This window comes from Mustela nivalis (assembly GCF_964662115.1).
Source record: "Mustela nivalis genome assembly, chromosome: X".
NCBI classification, from domain to species: domain Eukaryota; kingdom Metazoa; phylum Chordata; class Mammalia; order Carnivora; family Mustelidae; genus Mustela; species Mustela nivalis.
Window position 1 is genome coordinate 62,332,312 of NC_139040.1, and position 16,813 is coordinate 62,349,124.

Here is a 16,813-nt window from a genome sequence, read left to right on the forward strand (position 1 = left end):
GAGCTTCCAGGCTAAACATCTTTATTACAACACAGAGTTAGCATTTAGATCTTGCTCAGGGAGCATATTTTGCTGAAAGGAATGATGGAGACAGAGACAGAAATAGAAAAAGCAAGCAAGCTTCTTGCTGCAGGATGAAGCCTGAGGTCATGACATGATCAGCTTTGCTGACTGGAAGTTGCCTAGACTTGGGTCTTCATTAGTCTTTTGAGGACTTTGTGGCTTGGACAAGAACATAAATACCAAAAGGTAGACAGACTAAGCACAGATTCACAGAATTTGAACAATTCAGGGCTTTATAACCCTTTTAAAAACAAAGAAATGTGATGTTTTAAAATCTGAATTTTTACACTTCTATATATGCATTGATAAATACAGCATAAACTTAATTAAAATAATTGCATTTATTTATAGAGAGGCATGCTTCTCTCTTTAATGCTTATGTTCTTTAAAGTTTTAATCTAGGCCTAGTGTGGAGCTGGAGATTTGGTTCCAGTTATGTCTTCCCCTTTATTTTTCTCTCTTTTCTATAACACTTATCATCTGTCATTACTTTTTAACTTGGTTATCTGTTTGTTTTGAGCTTTCCCTATTCTGACTCTAGAATATTTAAAACAGTTTTTTATTATAATTTTTTAAAACAGCCTTTTATTTATTTATTTAAAACAGCTTTTTGTTATAAAAAGACAAATATTTTTTCTATTATAAAAAGACAAATAATCAAATAAAAAAAAACAAATAAAATATTTGTTATTAAAAACAAATAATCAAGAACCACCAGTTATTGATCAGTCAGCTATCCAGCTCCAAAATCATCTCATTGTTTTCAGATGTTCTTTTTCCCTTGACTTTCTCCAGGACGCCTAGCTGGAGTCCTAGGGAATTTAATCAAATCTGAGAAATCAGATTCAAGAATCAGCTTGGCAGGAAACCTCCAAATAAATCAAAGCCAAACTGGAGAAGCTGGAGAAGGTAGAAGTGAATCTTTCAGCTTGATTCCTGAAAAGTCACCAAGGAGTTTGCCATTTACAATTCTGCATTAGTCTTTAGATGGCCTGAAAAACAAAGTATTGGAATTGACTCGAGTACAAATATACCTTAATAAATTCTATCTTGAAGGATGGAGGGAAGATAAAGGAAAAGTGGCACTGGGTGCCTTACAAATAAAGGCAAAGTTTAATAAATAGTTGAGCAAAGTATAACTACTAGATAATCCGAACATTTTATTAAATTTGATGAGCATTTGAAATCCAAGTTGTAATTAAAGCTGAATTATTGCTTTTGTTTTTAAGTGTAAAATAAAAATCAATTTTATATTTAGTTATACATCTTTTGGTTACATTGCTCATATGACAAAAGCTTTTATTATTAGCAAGTATATTAACTACAAAAATTGAAATCAATTAAAATAAATTGAAATATGGAAAATTAAACACAGCTAAATATGGAAATTACACAAAAGGAGACTGATTTATTGATATATCTTATGTCAACCTGATTAATATATCGCATTAAACTCTTTGGTGTCATAATCCTAAAATTTTATAATTTTGAGAGCCAAGAGCACAAATAAAAGGTTACATACACTTTCTACTTTACAAGTGGGAAAGAAAGAACACTAAAAAAACAAAAGGATTATTCATACTTTGATTACTAATTTGATTTTACAACATAACCTAACAAATGAACTTAGCTTAACTTAACCTAATGTCATTGAACTGAACCTAATGCTTATATATTCTATGTATAATGTGTTCACAAGACAACATAATGCATGATTATTTCTTAGAACTTTAGACCACAGGTAAAAGTATGCCATTTTTGAAAGTTTAGTTTTATTATTGCTCTATTGTTTTAACATTTTTTTTTCAATGAGTCCCTAACCAAAGCTTAGATTTAGTCATTTGTATCCTGATAAGGAAACAGATTTTACAAAAGAAATTAAACAATTTACTGTATGCCAAGTCTGGTATTGCTTTTTTATTTCTTTCTCTAATATGAGACCCATCAACAAAGAATATTAAGTTAGGATTTAGTGTTGGAACATCCAAAAATTCTGTTCTTGGCATAGATACTTTTGATTTACAGAATGACAATGAAGATATTCTCCTCATTCAGTAAGGTTATAGAGTTGTTGGAGAATGTTACACTAGCAAATGTTAATATGAGGATAAAATAGTAATTCATAATTAATCAATTGGTATAAAAATGTTGATGCTTTCCATTAATGATAGGGATTTATAAATATGGCAACATTTGATTTAAAGGATTCGTATAAGGAAAGGTGGGTGAAGATATAAGTGAAATAAGTGATGGGGATTAAGGAGTGCACTTGTGATGGGCACTGGGTGATGTACAGAATTGCTGAATCAGTGTATTAATACACCTAAAACAAATATAACACTATATATGTTAACTATACTGGAATGAAAATAATATATAAAGGATTCATGTGAGAAAAAATTAAGTTACCTTATGCTCATGTTTTAAACTTAAAAATTAGTATTTTTAAGTCTATATATCATCAGAAAGAAAAACAAAGGTTACCGAGAATTTTAAGAATTTGATTATTGTTTAAAATTTTTACCTTTTCTATTATTGCTTTATGGGGTTTGGGGTTTTGCTTTGTTTTGTTTTTAATCACTTTCTGGCACAATTTTAACAACTTACAAGATGCACTATTCCTGGAAGATTTATTTTAAAAGTCTTAACATTTTTAAGTGGCCATATCATCCAAATATTTCAAAAATTAATTAATATACATTTTAAGAATGTTTTATTGCTTTGCAACATTTTAATTGTTTTGTCTTGTGTGTGTGTGTGAGGAATGTAGATGAGGGAATATATTTTTGTTCCTTCTGACATGGCACAAATGTAGCATCTTTCAAGCTATATTGTGCTCAGAATCTCTATTTACATGCCTTAATATACTTAAATCTACATTTCATCCAATAAAGGGTAAAAAACATTTTACAGATTATTTTATTTCTTTAATTGCTTAAGCAAGTTATAAAAATGTTTTATCTTCTTTTGTGCATTTGTAAATATTGATTTTAATTGCTCCTGAGCTAGGCACTAGTTTAGCAGCTTCCTAACTGCATTTTGATCCAAAGCATCATATGAAAGTCACAGTATTTTTTAAGTTTTACAAATGTCCAAAAAAAAAAAATAAGTTCTAAATTTTTGTGTTTTGTTTTGTAAAGAGTTGTTTTATGGGTTTTCACTGCATTTGGTCCTGATTTGGGAAGAAATTTAGCAGATTTCTACCTGTACTGTACTTCAAATTTTCACACAAATTGTACAATATTTTTAGTTTTACAGAACTTAAAAAATAAAATGTAAATGCAACTGTTAGGAATTATTATTTTTTATAGTTTTTTTCTGAGTTTTGTTCTATTGGTTTGGGCTGGTTTATGTATTTTTTTCAATATGCTCCTGACCTGGTCACAATTTCAGCAACAATCTGGCTACATTGTGTTCCAAAACTCAATATTAAAAAAAAAAACTTAATATGAAAGAAAAAGTGATTTAAAGTTACAGATCTCTATTCTCAACACTCAAATAATATTAAAGTTTTGGGAAAGACTTTTCCATGTGTTTTATTGTTTTATTTTTTGTTAATATGTTGTTGTTGTTGTTTTCAATGTGCTCCTGACCTGGGCACAATTGCATCAATATTCTGGCTGCATTGTCCTCCAAAATTTTGTATGAAGAATATTTTATAGAATCAGTCTCTCAAAAGAAAGATAATTAGAAATTCAAGAAAAAATGTTGGTGTTGCTAGGTTTTTAATGGATACCTGTTGTTTTATTTGATTTTCTATTTTGTAATTATTTTGGGCACACATTTAGCAGCTTTCTGGATTTGAAGCTTCATATTAAAATCTTAATGTAGTATAAAAAATGAAGATTAAAAAAACTGACTCTGCTGGGAACTACAAATGTGTAAATCCAGTTAATTTGTTTCTTTGCATCCATATTCAGGCAAACACAATTTATGTTTCTACTTTCAAAATATATATAATAAATTTCACCAGCTTTTTAAAATTTAATACATTTCTTATTAATAATGTTAGGCTAAAATATATTCTTGTGCTAAAATGTACTCTATGACAATACAAAAAAGGAAAAAAAAACTAACATGTATCAGTAGTAACACAAAGACTTTTTTTAAATAATCCCTGAATTTGTTCCATATTTATAGGCCCAACCTAATTACCAAATATTGTCAGAGTAGAAATACCTTTATTAAAATTTTTAAAATCATCTCCATATCACTAAAGTCAAGGTCACTGGCTGGCTACTTATATAATGTGGTGCAATGAAATTACAACCCAGCAGAAGTTTGTCAATCTCTTTTGGTTGTTGTAATTAGACCTGACCTATAATTATTGAACAAAACAGCATATGCACAATAAACATTCAAATAAATGTATCTGACTGTATTCAGTACATTAATCTATTTTCAGTATCATTAGCTCCAAACTGTCTTGTTCATAGCAGAGGAAAAACCATATCTACACCTAAAGACAGTTCTCATTACTTAAAAGGTGGATTCTAACATCAATTCACCACCATTATGTGTTGTTTGATCACTAACCTCTTCTTGAATAGCTGGAAGGGAAGGCTTTGTGGTCAGAGGTGTTTCAGTCTTAAACAGGGACTCCATCTTGATATGGGTATTGATGTAGAAGGACTTCTGAAAAGACTCAAGGGTGAAGTAATAGATGAAAGGATCAAAGCAACAGTTCAGAGTTGCAAGGCACAAGGTGATTGGGTACATAATCTTTGCAAATCTTTCCAACAAACAATTGGTAATGGCTTGGGATCGCACCAGAGCATACAGGAAGAGGACAGAGTTATAGGGTACAAAGCATACCACAAAGACTGCCATATGCACTGTGATCATCTTCAGCACTTTTTTCTTATTGGTCCCAATTTGAGACAGTGTAGCAGGCTTGCGGAGGGTTCTTAGCACAACGGAAGAGCAAGAGACATTCAATATCAGAGGAATGATGAAACCAACAACTTCAATAAATATGGTGATCTTGGACAGATAAGTCTTCCAGACACGTTTGGAGAAGCCCTCAAAGCAGGTGGTGGTTGCATTGTTGACATTAGTGGTGGAGAACAAAGAGGCTGAAATACCACCACTGAGGACTAGCATCCAGACTCCAGCACACACAATGGCAGAATTCCTCCTTGTCCTAATGGTACGAGATCGGAAGGGATAGACAATGGCCAGGAAACGATCCACACTAATACAGGTAAGGAATAGCATGCTCCCATAGATGTTGGTGAGGAATGCAGTCCCAGAGATCTTGCAAAGGGTGTCACCAAAAGGCCAATGACGGTTGAAATTGTAAAAAATTTTGAAAGGTAGAGTGCAGACAAAGAGCAAATCAGAAAGGGCCAGATTGGTGATGAAAATAGCAGTCTCACTTCTCATTTTCATGCGGAAGCAGAAGACAAACAGAGAGGCACTGTTGGTTATCAGACCCAGGATGAATACAACACTGTAGACAGCGCCGTTCAGATTATACTTGAAGGAATCATCAACAATGCAAGTATTATTGGCAGTAGCATTGCCTAACCTGGGTCTGAAGCTTGAATTTAAATCTTGAAATTGAAAGTCAATGAATCTTCTGTCACCCATGGATTTGCTTTTGTTTTTGTTTTTGTTTTTCAGAAGGCCTGCTGGCTGCAGGGTTCACCACTTTGAGACTAGAGACTGGTAAGAAATATTTTCCTCCTATAGGAGACAAGATGGAATGAATAACCAAGTCTGCCTTCCATTCATTTCTGTGGAGTAAAAGATATCTTGTCTACCAGACTAGAAACAATATGCACGTTCAGCTTGTTTTGACAAGGACGTTTTGAGCACAAACCATATGTCAAAAGTTACTATACGAGTATGTTGCAAGACTGGGAGAGATCATACTTAATATAATAAAGGCAATACTATATGCAGCACTGCAATGAACAGGAATAAGATATTGGTTGCTTTAGAGCCTAAACAGGGATGGGGGATGGGGATGGGGAAACAGACCACTGATAGTTAAAACAGCACTAATAGTTTGAAATGTGTGAAAAATTTTTTAACTTTCAAAAATGTGTTTTGATTCCCTTAAGAACACCATATGATAGGCAAGAAAAGAATTTATCACCATATTACAGAAGAAAAAAACTGAAGCTTGTGTAACTTAAAATTACAACATCAGAATTAGAAGAATGTATAAATGGTAATGTCAGAACAAGAACTCAGATTTTTTATCCCTAACCAAAGGATTGTTACACTAATCTAAATTATATTGTCTCCCTTCCAATACTAGTAAACTTCACTGTCTGAGTATTAGCTCTATTTTACAAGACCACAGGTCAATATGGCACCTCCAGGACATGCTCTTAAAGAAGTTATGATTAAACTTCTGAAGTAAATTATTGATTCACTTTTCTTCTAAAACATGAGTTCAAAAAGCAAAGATTGCTCAGTCAATTAAAGCTTCTGGTGAAAATATTTTTTCACCATATTACATAGCCTTTTGAGGGTGATAATTCACATAAAAATCTCAGAATTTCCCTCTTGCAGATTGTAGTTCCTTCTTGCTAAATGCTTAGCCTAGTATGTTTTCATCTCCCCTTCCCACAGCCCAATCCATTACTTTCATGCTTTCAGCTCCTAAATTGGTCCTAATCAATAAAACCTTTTCTGGTTAACTACAAGTGAAATGTAAAAGTAGATTTCACTTAAAGGACCAACCCCCTACCCCACTATACACTTCTGATCGGATGAGTTGGTTACCTGCCCATTGCTTGCCACTGTTTATACATGTGGCAGTCATTAACTTGATCATCCTGTTGGGTATCTAGACCAACATTGTTCTAGTTTGCATATAGAAATCTTTTTAACTTTCTGGGGCACCTGGGTGGCTCAGTGGGTTAAAGCCTTTGCCTTCTGCTCGGGTCATGATCCCAGGGTCCTGGAATCAAGCCTCACATCGGGCTCTCTGCTCAGCAGGGAGCCTGCTTCCTCCTCTCTCTCTGCCTGCCTCTCTGCCTACTTGTGATCTCTGTCTGCCAAATAAATAAATAAAATCTTAAAAAAAAAAAGAAATCTGTTTAACATTCTATGTTAACAGCTGCCATAGGAACTGTCTTTCGAATTCTCTATAATACACTAGGGACAAGTAACTGCTGAATGAGTTCTTTTCAATGAGGAGGATATGGAGTAAAAGTGGTCTTTGCTCCCTGATATAACCAATAATGGATTTTCACATGATTATATTTTAAAATGTGAAAGGCATTTTTCTGAAGTGGTTCCACCTTACATTACTCTTTCCTTCCAACTCCCAGCAAACAGGTCAAAGGGCCACTCTATGTAACAAAGAAGGGAGTGGAGTGAGGAATCTGCCTGAGATATAGAGGCCTAAAGTTATTTCAACCAGTGTTTGGATTGAGAAAAAAAAAATCACTTGCTGCAGTGCCTAGAGAGAGAAATGGTCTTGGAGAGATGACTTATGAAATGTATATCAAAGAGTTGTCGTTTTTAATAGCTAAAGTTCTCAAGTTAAGATTGGAAACTTCCTATAACTTGATTCTCAGTCAAAAATCTTTATGGAGTGCCTCTCATATTCTTTCTTGACCATTTCATCCCATAGGCCCCACTTAGTGTTTGCCATAATCAACCTTGATATGTAAAAGCAAAGTACAATGGGAACCTTAACCAAATAAGGTCCAAAAGAGGGGGAAAAACAGACAGGGAGAAATAAAAATAAGTAAGAAGAACAAACGAGGAGATGGGAAAGAACATAGCAATGAAATTAAAACCGAAGAATTGAGAGAATGAGGAGAAGAAAAGGTGAAAGAAAGAGGACCTTGATCGGGAGAGGTCAGTGCTGCTATCTAATTTGTATTTAGGGCCTTGGGAGGTTTTTCTGGTTCACAATTCCTCAAATCTCATCCTCTCTACTACTTTGCTTCATCTCATTCCTTCCAGTGTTCTCAGAAAGAATAGTACGCGATCACTATGTTTAAGGTCACTGAAGCTGATCTGCAAAAACAGGAAGAATCTGAAAAATCTCAGCTAATGTGGTTTCTATCCCTCTTTGGGAACTGTAGTCCCAAGTTTCTACAAATTCTTTCACCAAAGGGATGGCAGACGGAAAAAGAGAATGGCAAACGTCTCAACTGCTTAAAGCACTTTATCTAGTATTTTTAACATCTACCACTCACTACCCATTAGTCTGGATGCCATTTTTTTTTAATTGTTAAAAGAAATCAAGAGAGTAAAAAATATTCCTCTAACATAATTACATAATCTAAAGAAATTAAGGGACTGAAAAATCCCTAATATTAAAGCAAATCTTCATTCACTATAGCCTGCTTGCACCTGCCTTTTACAATAAGTACTGCCAATAAGATAAATGCTTTCATGACAGATGTCTTTTTGCCTGTACCCAGAACCCCTCAACTCTGCCTACTGATGACCTTTTTACACAGCATACTTCTAGCTTACTGGCTTTTATTTTGTACTTCCCAAGTTGGTGTGCTTCAAATAGACGAAATTTTTTTCCCTAGTTTTCCATTCAGTTTTATGTCTCCCAGAACATATACACTACACCAACAACAGGCAGTCTCGCACTTCTGCTTTGCTGCTTTGAGTAACCAAATCCTGTGGGAGAGCAAGGACCACAGACAAGAAAGCATTACAGTCTCAGTCCTAAAGACAGGGCATGGGAAAACAGCCACTAAGGCCCTATTCATAGCTCTCCTTTGCTTGAACACATAGCACCTTTGCTGTCTAGCAGTGAGGGCGTGGTGCTGGGACTTAACACAGCATTGGAAGCAAGGAGTTCTATTTCTGACCCAGACACTAGTTCACTCTGTAACTTGACTATACTGTTTCTCTTTCCTGTATAAACATTACCTCTGAGCCTCCCAGCTGAGGCTAAGAAGATTCAAAGGGCTTGTGAGTAGCTTTTTGAGCTTGCCAGTATTCAGTCCTACCTAATCACAAGGAAACTTTATAGAAGATTTTTTTCCTTCTTTTTCCTGACACAACTAGACACTTACATCTCTGTCTTTCTTAGTAAGCTGAATTTACCAAGCAACACATCTTACTCCTGGCACCATGTATACCTTATACCTCAGAAAGCCCCCCCACCGAATTTCAAACTTTACACAATTCTCTCATAATAGGACAATCCAGAGGGTGCCCTCATATGGACCATCTCCCCCTGAGCTCTGGTTAAAAAATCAGAGAGGCATTTGACTCTCAAGATGATTCTAAAGGAAAATCAATGATATTTAAAAAAAACAAGGTCTCTTCTGACTCCCTTTTTTTTTAAAAGATTTTATTTATTTATTTGACAGACAGAGATCACAAGTAGGCAGAGAGAGAGGAAGGGAAGCAGGCTCCCTGCTGAGAAGAGAGCCCAATGCGGGACTTGATCCCAGAACCCTGAGATCATGACCTGAGCCGAAGGCAGCGGCTTAACCCACTGAGCCACCCAGGCGCCCCTGACTTCCTTTCTTTTGACTAAAAGAAACTTTTTTAACCACTAGATTTTTCATAAATGGCTAATATACTGCGCACTGAATGAAGGCAAGGGGGCCAACATGAGCTTCAGATGAGATGAAGAAGAAAAAACACAGGCTGATTCAGTTAATCACATATTCCACTGTAGGTAACATGGGACTATTGTCTTGTAAAGACCTTTGCATCCAATCATTCCAATATTTAATCACCTAGGGGGTTCAGAGAACTGGGTGGATATATTTTAACTGACAATGGGCAAGAGGTAGATCACCTGGAGGTTGACCAAAAGGAAATCTGACCCTTAATGAATTTTCAACTTTAACTTACACATACAGACCCAATTTGAACAGTGCATGGTAGTGTTCACACTTTTTAAAAATTTCTAATAATGATGAAATATACCATGTTTAGGGTCTTTGGGGCTCCTAGAGGAGGTGGAGTTAGTTTTTCGGTCCTGTAAAGATGAATACCTAAATCACTTCACTAAATGCTAAACTTTCAAACACTAAATGCTATTTTCAAAGGATAATATTGAAATCAAAGTTCTAACTCCTGGCATATTCCCAGTAGCCTAGAAAGGTTGGCTTGCTTTTTTTTTCTCACTATAGAAGACAGTCCAGAGTTTAGGAAGACAAGGCTTAAAGGTAAAGTATCCTCAAATTGTCTTGCCTTGCTCCATTTTTATTGAGCTTGGGTCAGGTCAGAGTGCTTCTGATCCCCAGAGGACTTCCTTTTTCTACTCTGGTTGAAGCTTAGGAACATTGACAATAGTTTTCAGAGGAAGCCAAAACCTATTGTGTCCTTGCCTATAAATATCTAGCAGTGAAGCAAACTAAAAAATACAAAAATATTGCAAAAAAATACAGATCAGACCATTCTGCTGGAGTAATAGGGAATATGTCCAGACTGTTGCTTCTCATGAGAGTGAATGCTAACAGATAAGACTAAGTCACAGGCATGGCTCACTATCATACACATGGTTCTAATTGATGTTCCTATGCACTGGTTGATGTTTCATAATAGTTTTTAAAATACAATTTAGTCTTATGGCATTAATAACATGGAGGAAACCATAGGTAAATATTTTACTCCAGAACTAAGCTATGAAATTGATCTCTTTCATGTTTCATGTCAAGTAAGCCAAGCTGTGCATCAAATCTTCAGATTGATAAGCTTCATTTATTTCAATGCAAGAAATACCCTTTTAAAAATCACATATTTATATTGACTTCGATTTGCACTGAGATTATTATGGTTGTTCTGCCTCTTCACTTTATTTGAGAAGAGCAAGAAATTGACACAGGCCCTAATTGGAGCAGATCCTAACCTCAGTAATTAACTTGATTTTTTTTTTCATTACAATAATCCAGTCTCCCGCTAACCCTCCACTTGATGACACAGTCTAATCTTTAAAAAATAATACTGTTTAGTGCTCAACCTGATGCGGCCAAAGATTGGATCAACCCTACCAAAATAGAACTTTCCCTAATAGATACAGAGTAAGATAATTGCAGAGAAACTGCTCAACTTAATATTATGAAGTTGTTTAGAATCTTGAGATTCAGTATCATCTCAGCAGAAGCCCCAGACCACTTGGAAAACATTTTGGGTGTTCCTAAAAGAGTTCATTTCCAACTTTTGTGAGGTTCATATATACCAACTGGGAATTTGGCTTTATTAGACATATTTAAACAGGCAAATTAGTTATCAATTTGCACACCGATTCACCTGACATACTTGGATACTGATTTTGATAATATGAGTAAAAAATATGCCTCCCATCTCTAAGGGTATATACCAATGTCACAGAGGACTTAAATCAAAGGATCTATATACATCTATACCAAAATTATCTGAATTACAATAAAAATTCACAATGCTTCCATTCATTCAGGAGTTTTGGATCTTATCATATACAATAAATTGGAAGTATTGGTTACAAAAAAGGAAGTTGGAGAATGAAACTAAGAATTTTGGAGAAAGTTATTACCAAAAGAGTATTACTCACCGTATCAGTTCAAACCAAATTTTAACACCAATTTTATGCAAGACTTGGGTAATAACTGAACTTTCTGGAGATATTATTGTTAGGGATTTCCTCCAATGAATTCTATGAAACAGAATTAGTCACAATAGTGTGCATGGAGAGACCTTTCTAATAACACATATACCAAAATTATAAGGTAAGGAAATTTATTATGTGATATAAATCAGAATAAATTAAAGCAAACATTTTAAAATGGTGCCTAAATAAAATGGTTCCTAAATCCAAAATGTTAAATAAAATAAAATAAAATTAAATATAAAATAAAATAAAAATTAAATAAAATAAAGATAAATATATATAATTTATAATTTATATATTTTATAATATATAATAAAATATAATATATTTTATAATTTCCATATTTATATATTTTTAAAATAAATATATAAAAATAAATAAAAATAAAATTAAAAATTAAAATAAAATAAAAAATTAAAATATATAAAATATTATTATTGCAGATAACATTTTATTTTTCAAATTTGTCACTGATGAGCCGGAATTTATTAGTTCTATTGACAAGAATAAAGTCCATGCGTCTGTGTTATCTATATTCATTAAAGACAACTAGTGACAAAAGGCATAAAAATATTTGATCCACTTCCATAAGGCAACACATTACATTAAAAATAATTGAACACCCCTGGGGATAAAAATATATGTTTATAAAAAAAAATTAAAATAAAAAAATAATTGAACAAAGGAGATTTATATTTTTTGGTCTGAAATTATATTTGTTCTTTATTTTTCTTATCTTTTTCTCTGGCAAAAACTGTTATTATTGGACAGGGGCCTTGATAGGGGAGGAGGAAAGAAGAGTAGGACAACAGGTGGAGACTACACTGTCTTGGCTCTAACCTGCACGCCCACCCCAGCTGGATTTCTTTCTTCCCTGAAGTACAATGATATGAGCAAGTCTTCTAATGGCTGGGTAATAGCACACTGACAATCACTGTTGCTTCTACTAGAATGTCCCAGGCCTACCATGTTCTGTAATATCTTCAAATCTCAGCTCTGCCCAAAGTACTGGCAAAGAACTAGAAATACTCAGCAATGGAATTCTTACAAATAGCACCAGCGTTTGAACACTGCTCATTTACTGCCTGTAAAGAAGAATCATCTGCTAGTGCCAAACTTGCTCCATAGTCGTATCTCATCCTATTCTGAACGAAAGTGGCCTAAACAAAGCAGACTGGTAAATAAAACTCCAATTCTCCTCAAATAAGGTTTCTCTAATAGAAGAGACCCAAAACAAGAAAATGAAGTCATTAGACAATCTAAAATATATTTGAAATAATCTTACTATTAAGAAGAATTGACTCTTAATCTCACAAAACAAACTGAGGGTTGCTGGGGGGAGGGGGTTTGGGAGAAGGGGGTGGGATTATGGACATTGGGGAGAGTATGTGCTTTGGTGAGTGCTGTGAAGTGTGTAAACCTGGTGATTCACAGACCTGTACCCCTGGGGATAAAAATATATGTTTATAAAAATAAATAAATAAATAAATAAGAAGAATTGATTTTCACACTTCTCCAGAAAGCAGTATTTTTTAAATAAAATGAGTATAATTTTACTGGTTTATCTTAAGGGAAGACAAAAGCATTAACATTCTTTGCTTTCATGGCTTTCACAATTGATAAAGATTATCAATAAGAAAACTTTTTTTTTAAATACAGGCAAACTAGGAAGTTCAAATACCCAGAGGTTTTCATATTTGCTATTAATTCAATACGACCATATCTAGCCCCATCGCTAAGTAACTGTGTGAGAGCAAGTCACTATCCCTTTCTGGACCTAGTTTTTCTCCTTCCACCTTCAGCTTTGATTAACAGCAGCTTTTAACTGATGTTAAGGAAGTGGCCTTACTGGCTATTCTCTCCTATCAGTTGTTTCCATCTGCTGCAATTTATTTCTGCAAAAAATAAAAATAATCCCTCACAGTCTGAGATAAAGGAAATCAATATTTATTAGACTCAAGGAAACTATTGCTAGATTTCTTTTATTTTTAAAGTTTAATTGACATATCACATTGTATTAGCTTCAGGTCTACAACATGATGATTCGATATCTGTATACATTGCAAAAGGATCACCACAATAAATCTAACTAACATGTGTTACCATAAATAGTTTAGATTTATTTTAGTATCAGAAACAAATATTACTAATTAGTGCCAGGAGCTAAGAATCAGAGATCAAGATGTCCTTACATCCTAGTCTTCCTAATGCCCTTTTTCCTCATCCCCATATCAGGAGGCATATTGGCTCTAATTGTGTAGGTTTTAATCCTCAACCTTTCCACCTGTTCTCCAGTTACCTTTCTTCTCAAAATATAAGGTTCCCAAAGTACTTCCGGACATAACTATATAGAGTCAATAGACCACTTAACTTACGCATTGTTCTAACAACCAATTACTTACCTACTAAAAGTGAGGCTGGATTTCCAGTGGTAGGTGACCTCCTATTAAGCTCTCAATTTTCAGTACTAAAATTCACAAATATATTCTAAGGTTTTTTCCCTTCCCCCTTAAGAACGCCAAGATCAGACTATACATGATAAACACACACAGTAAAATAAATAAATAAATAAATAAAAAGACAACTGCACAGTTAGACTCTGAATACACCACAGCAAGGGCAACAATTCTCACTACATTTTCTCTCAAAGGAAACTGAGTAAGTGAAAATTTAGCTAAGCTTGGCCTGAGTGTTCTCTTCCCATTCTTGGAAGTGTTCTCTTCCCATTCTTCTCTTTAACTCACAGAGAGTACGAATTCTGAAAGGCTAGTCTGATTGTTCCAGTAGGACATTCATTCACATCTGATTGGCAGGAAATGCTTTAGAGTGTAGATGCCATCAAGTGGATCAGCTGAACTCATCCCTTTTAGCAAGAGTGCAACTTTTCATGCGTGACATGGCAAAAGGATTTACAATATATGTTAATGGGATATGTTTGAAACTTTGTTCTGAAAAATAAACATGTTTCAAAGCCACTGGATAATCTGGAGTTTAGGCTATTATTGTCTTCATGTTACTTACATAAAAAGAAAAATAGTGTAATTTGGTAAAATAGCAAAGTGAATAATCCCACCAAACTCTAAGTTTTCTAATTTTTTGATTCATCTCGTCTTTTCCATACTTAAATAATGATGAATTATACTGCTATATTTCCTAAAGCAAAATTAACTGAGACACGGTATTTATCAATTCAAGGAGAGCTTGTCAGTAAAAGTCTTTAAAATATCCAACATATACAAAAAGAATCTTAAATGACTCATTATTGCATTTGTAATGAAAACAGTGATTAATTTCATGTATACTATCAAATTCAACTTATGCCAGAGTGAGTTTTTCATTTAAACATGTTTCTTCTTTTATGGTCACTTTCATGAATTATTCAGTATAGCAAATGTCACATTTTCCATAAATCAATTAAGCATCAAAGGCATACCACAATACAGTTTTACTAGAAGAAATATCATCATAATAGAAACCACATTAATTCACAATTAATTGTAAAACAAAGAAATATAAAGCTAGCCAAAAGAATTTCTAAATTACTGATTTTAAATGCGCTCTTTAGGTCAACTGTGTTTACGTGAAACAACGGCCTGAAAATCCAGTATCTCTCCCACTGAAGCAGTATTATTGCCAAAACAATATAAATCACTGCTTTTTTTAAAAACCATTCAACACAAAGATCCCTGTTCAGCACTTCAGAGTTGAAGTCTAACTTCTATCCCCAAACACTCAAAGCATCAGTGATTCTGCCGAAGTTTGTTATGCCATCCCCCACAACCCTCAAACGCCCAAAGCAAATCTTTCTCAAAGAGACTTACCCCAAGAAAGAGTGTGCAAGATGAAAGAATGTGCTCATGGCTGTAGACAATTAGCTAAGAAAGATGTAAATGGGCAACTTGCACTTGAGAAGTGCATATTTTAATCCACTATTTTTTACAGGGAAAGGTTAGCCCAGCCCAAAGTAACAGACTCTGGGCTGCTGAAGCTCTTACAACAAACCGCTCATTCTGAAAATGTGAGCTTATTTACATTTATCTCTTTCCTTTGTTACGGAAAGGCTCTCTTGAATGCGGTAGCCAGCATGCCATTAACAAACAGGACACAAGAAAAGGCCCAAAGTCCGGGCTGGAGCCAGGGCTGGGGGAACTCTTGGGGGTCTCAATAGGAAATGCTTTTCATTGGATAAGGAGACATTATTAGGAGCCGAGATCCCGCCCAGTCCCCTGTGCTCCATCGTTTCCTTAGTCACCAATCACTGGACTGAAGAAATTTTTCCTTAAAGAGCATTGCCCAGGAAAAGCAGTTTTCACAGCCAAGAATTAGCAGCTTAAGTGCCACTTAACAATATAAAAAGTGCCTTTCCTTACTGATTAATCCACAGAGAAAGCCTGTGTGCCTGTTTCTGCAGCAGGACTGGTATCTCTCTAGGATTCTAATGGGTAGGAGGAAACTGGGAGGACTGTTTTAATTATGAGCAGCCCCTTTTTGCTCCAAATTGTTTAAAATAACTACAACAATACTGATCATAATAAGTAGGGGCGCAGGGAAAGGCCAAAGTGAATGAGATCATTAATGTATTCCTGTCATACTATGCAAAATTAAACCTCCCACGAACACACACACAAAAACAATTCTATACTCACTTACTTAAGCCAGCCAAGTGCCCTCAGTTGGTAATGTGCTGGGGTCCCAGAGCTCTAATACTCTCCTTCCATGGACTTAGGAGTGTTCTGTGGCAAAAGGTGGGTCTACATTTCTCTTAAATAACTGCCTGGAGGGTAATCTAATTACCATAAAATTTTCAGAGGTTTTCCTAAAACCAAAATAAATAGTACACATGCAATCTGCTTATAATGGAGAGTTATCTTCAACTGTATACCTCCTCCCTGCTCTTGGTAAGTTCTTTCCCTGTAGATTCACTGCCTTGGTCACCCACCTTGCTTTTTTTCTTATTTTTTGCCTCCTTCTTTTCTTCTCTCTGGTCTGAATTTGTTGCAGAAATTCAGTCATCCATATGTAACTTAACTGCTAGCCCTTCCCCTCCACCTGGGGCCCCCTTCCTATCCTCTACCTCCACCCACTGCCAACATTACCACCAACAGCAACCCCTCCCCCCCATCAGGAATGAAACTCTTGGGTCAGGGATAAGGTGTTTTCTATCTCTGTCAGAGCCTTGGCCCTGAAGATTTTAGTAATCCTCTGTCTGCT

The 16,813-nt window shown here is 34.8% G+C and overlaps 1 protein-coding gene and 1 long non-coding RNA gene across 2 annotated transcripts in view; one reads left to right on the forward strand and one right to left on the reverse strand.

Annotated features, from left to right (window-relative positions):
• The window catches only part of LOC309855593, an 816,759-nt gene that overhangs the window by 472,074 nt on the left and 327,872 nt on the right, over window positions 1-16,813 (forward strand). The window lies entirely within an intron of this gene.
• On the reverse strand, window positions 4,543-15,504 carry LPAR4 (lysophosphatidic acid receptor 4; the record flags this gene model as incomplete). Its single annotated transcript, XM_082716505.1, has 2 exons — window positions 15,424-15,504; window positions 4,543-5,751 (listed from the first exon to the last, which is right to left on the reverse strand). Exon 2 carries the CDS (start codon window positions 5,653-5,655, stop codon window positions 4,543-4,545), a length of 1,113 nt encoding a protein of 370 aa, XP_082572631.1. The 5' UTR covers window positions 5,656-5,751; window positions 15,424-15,504.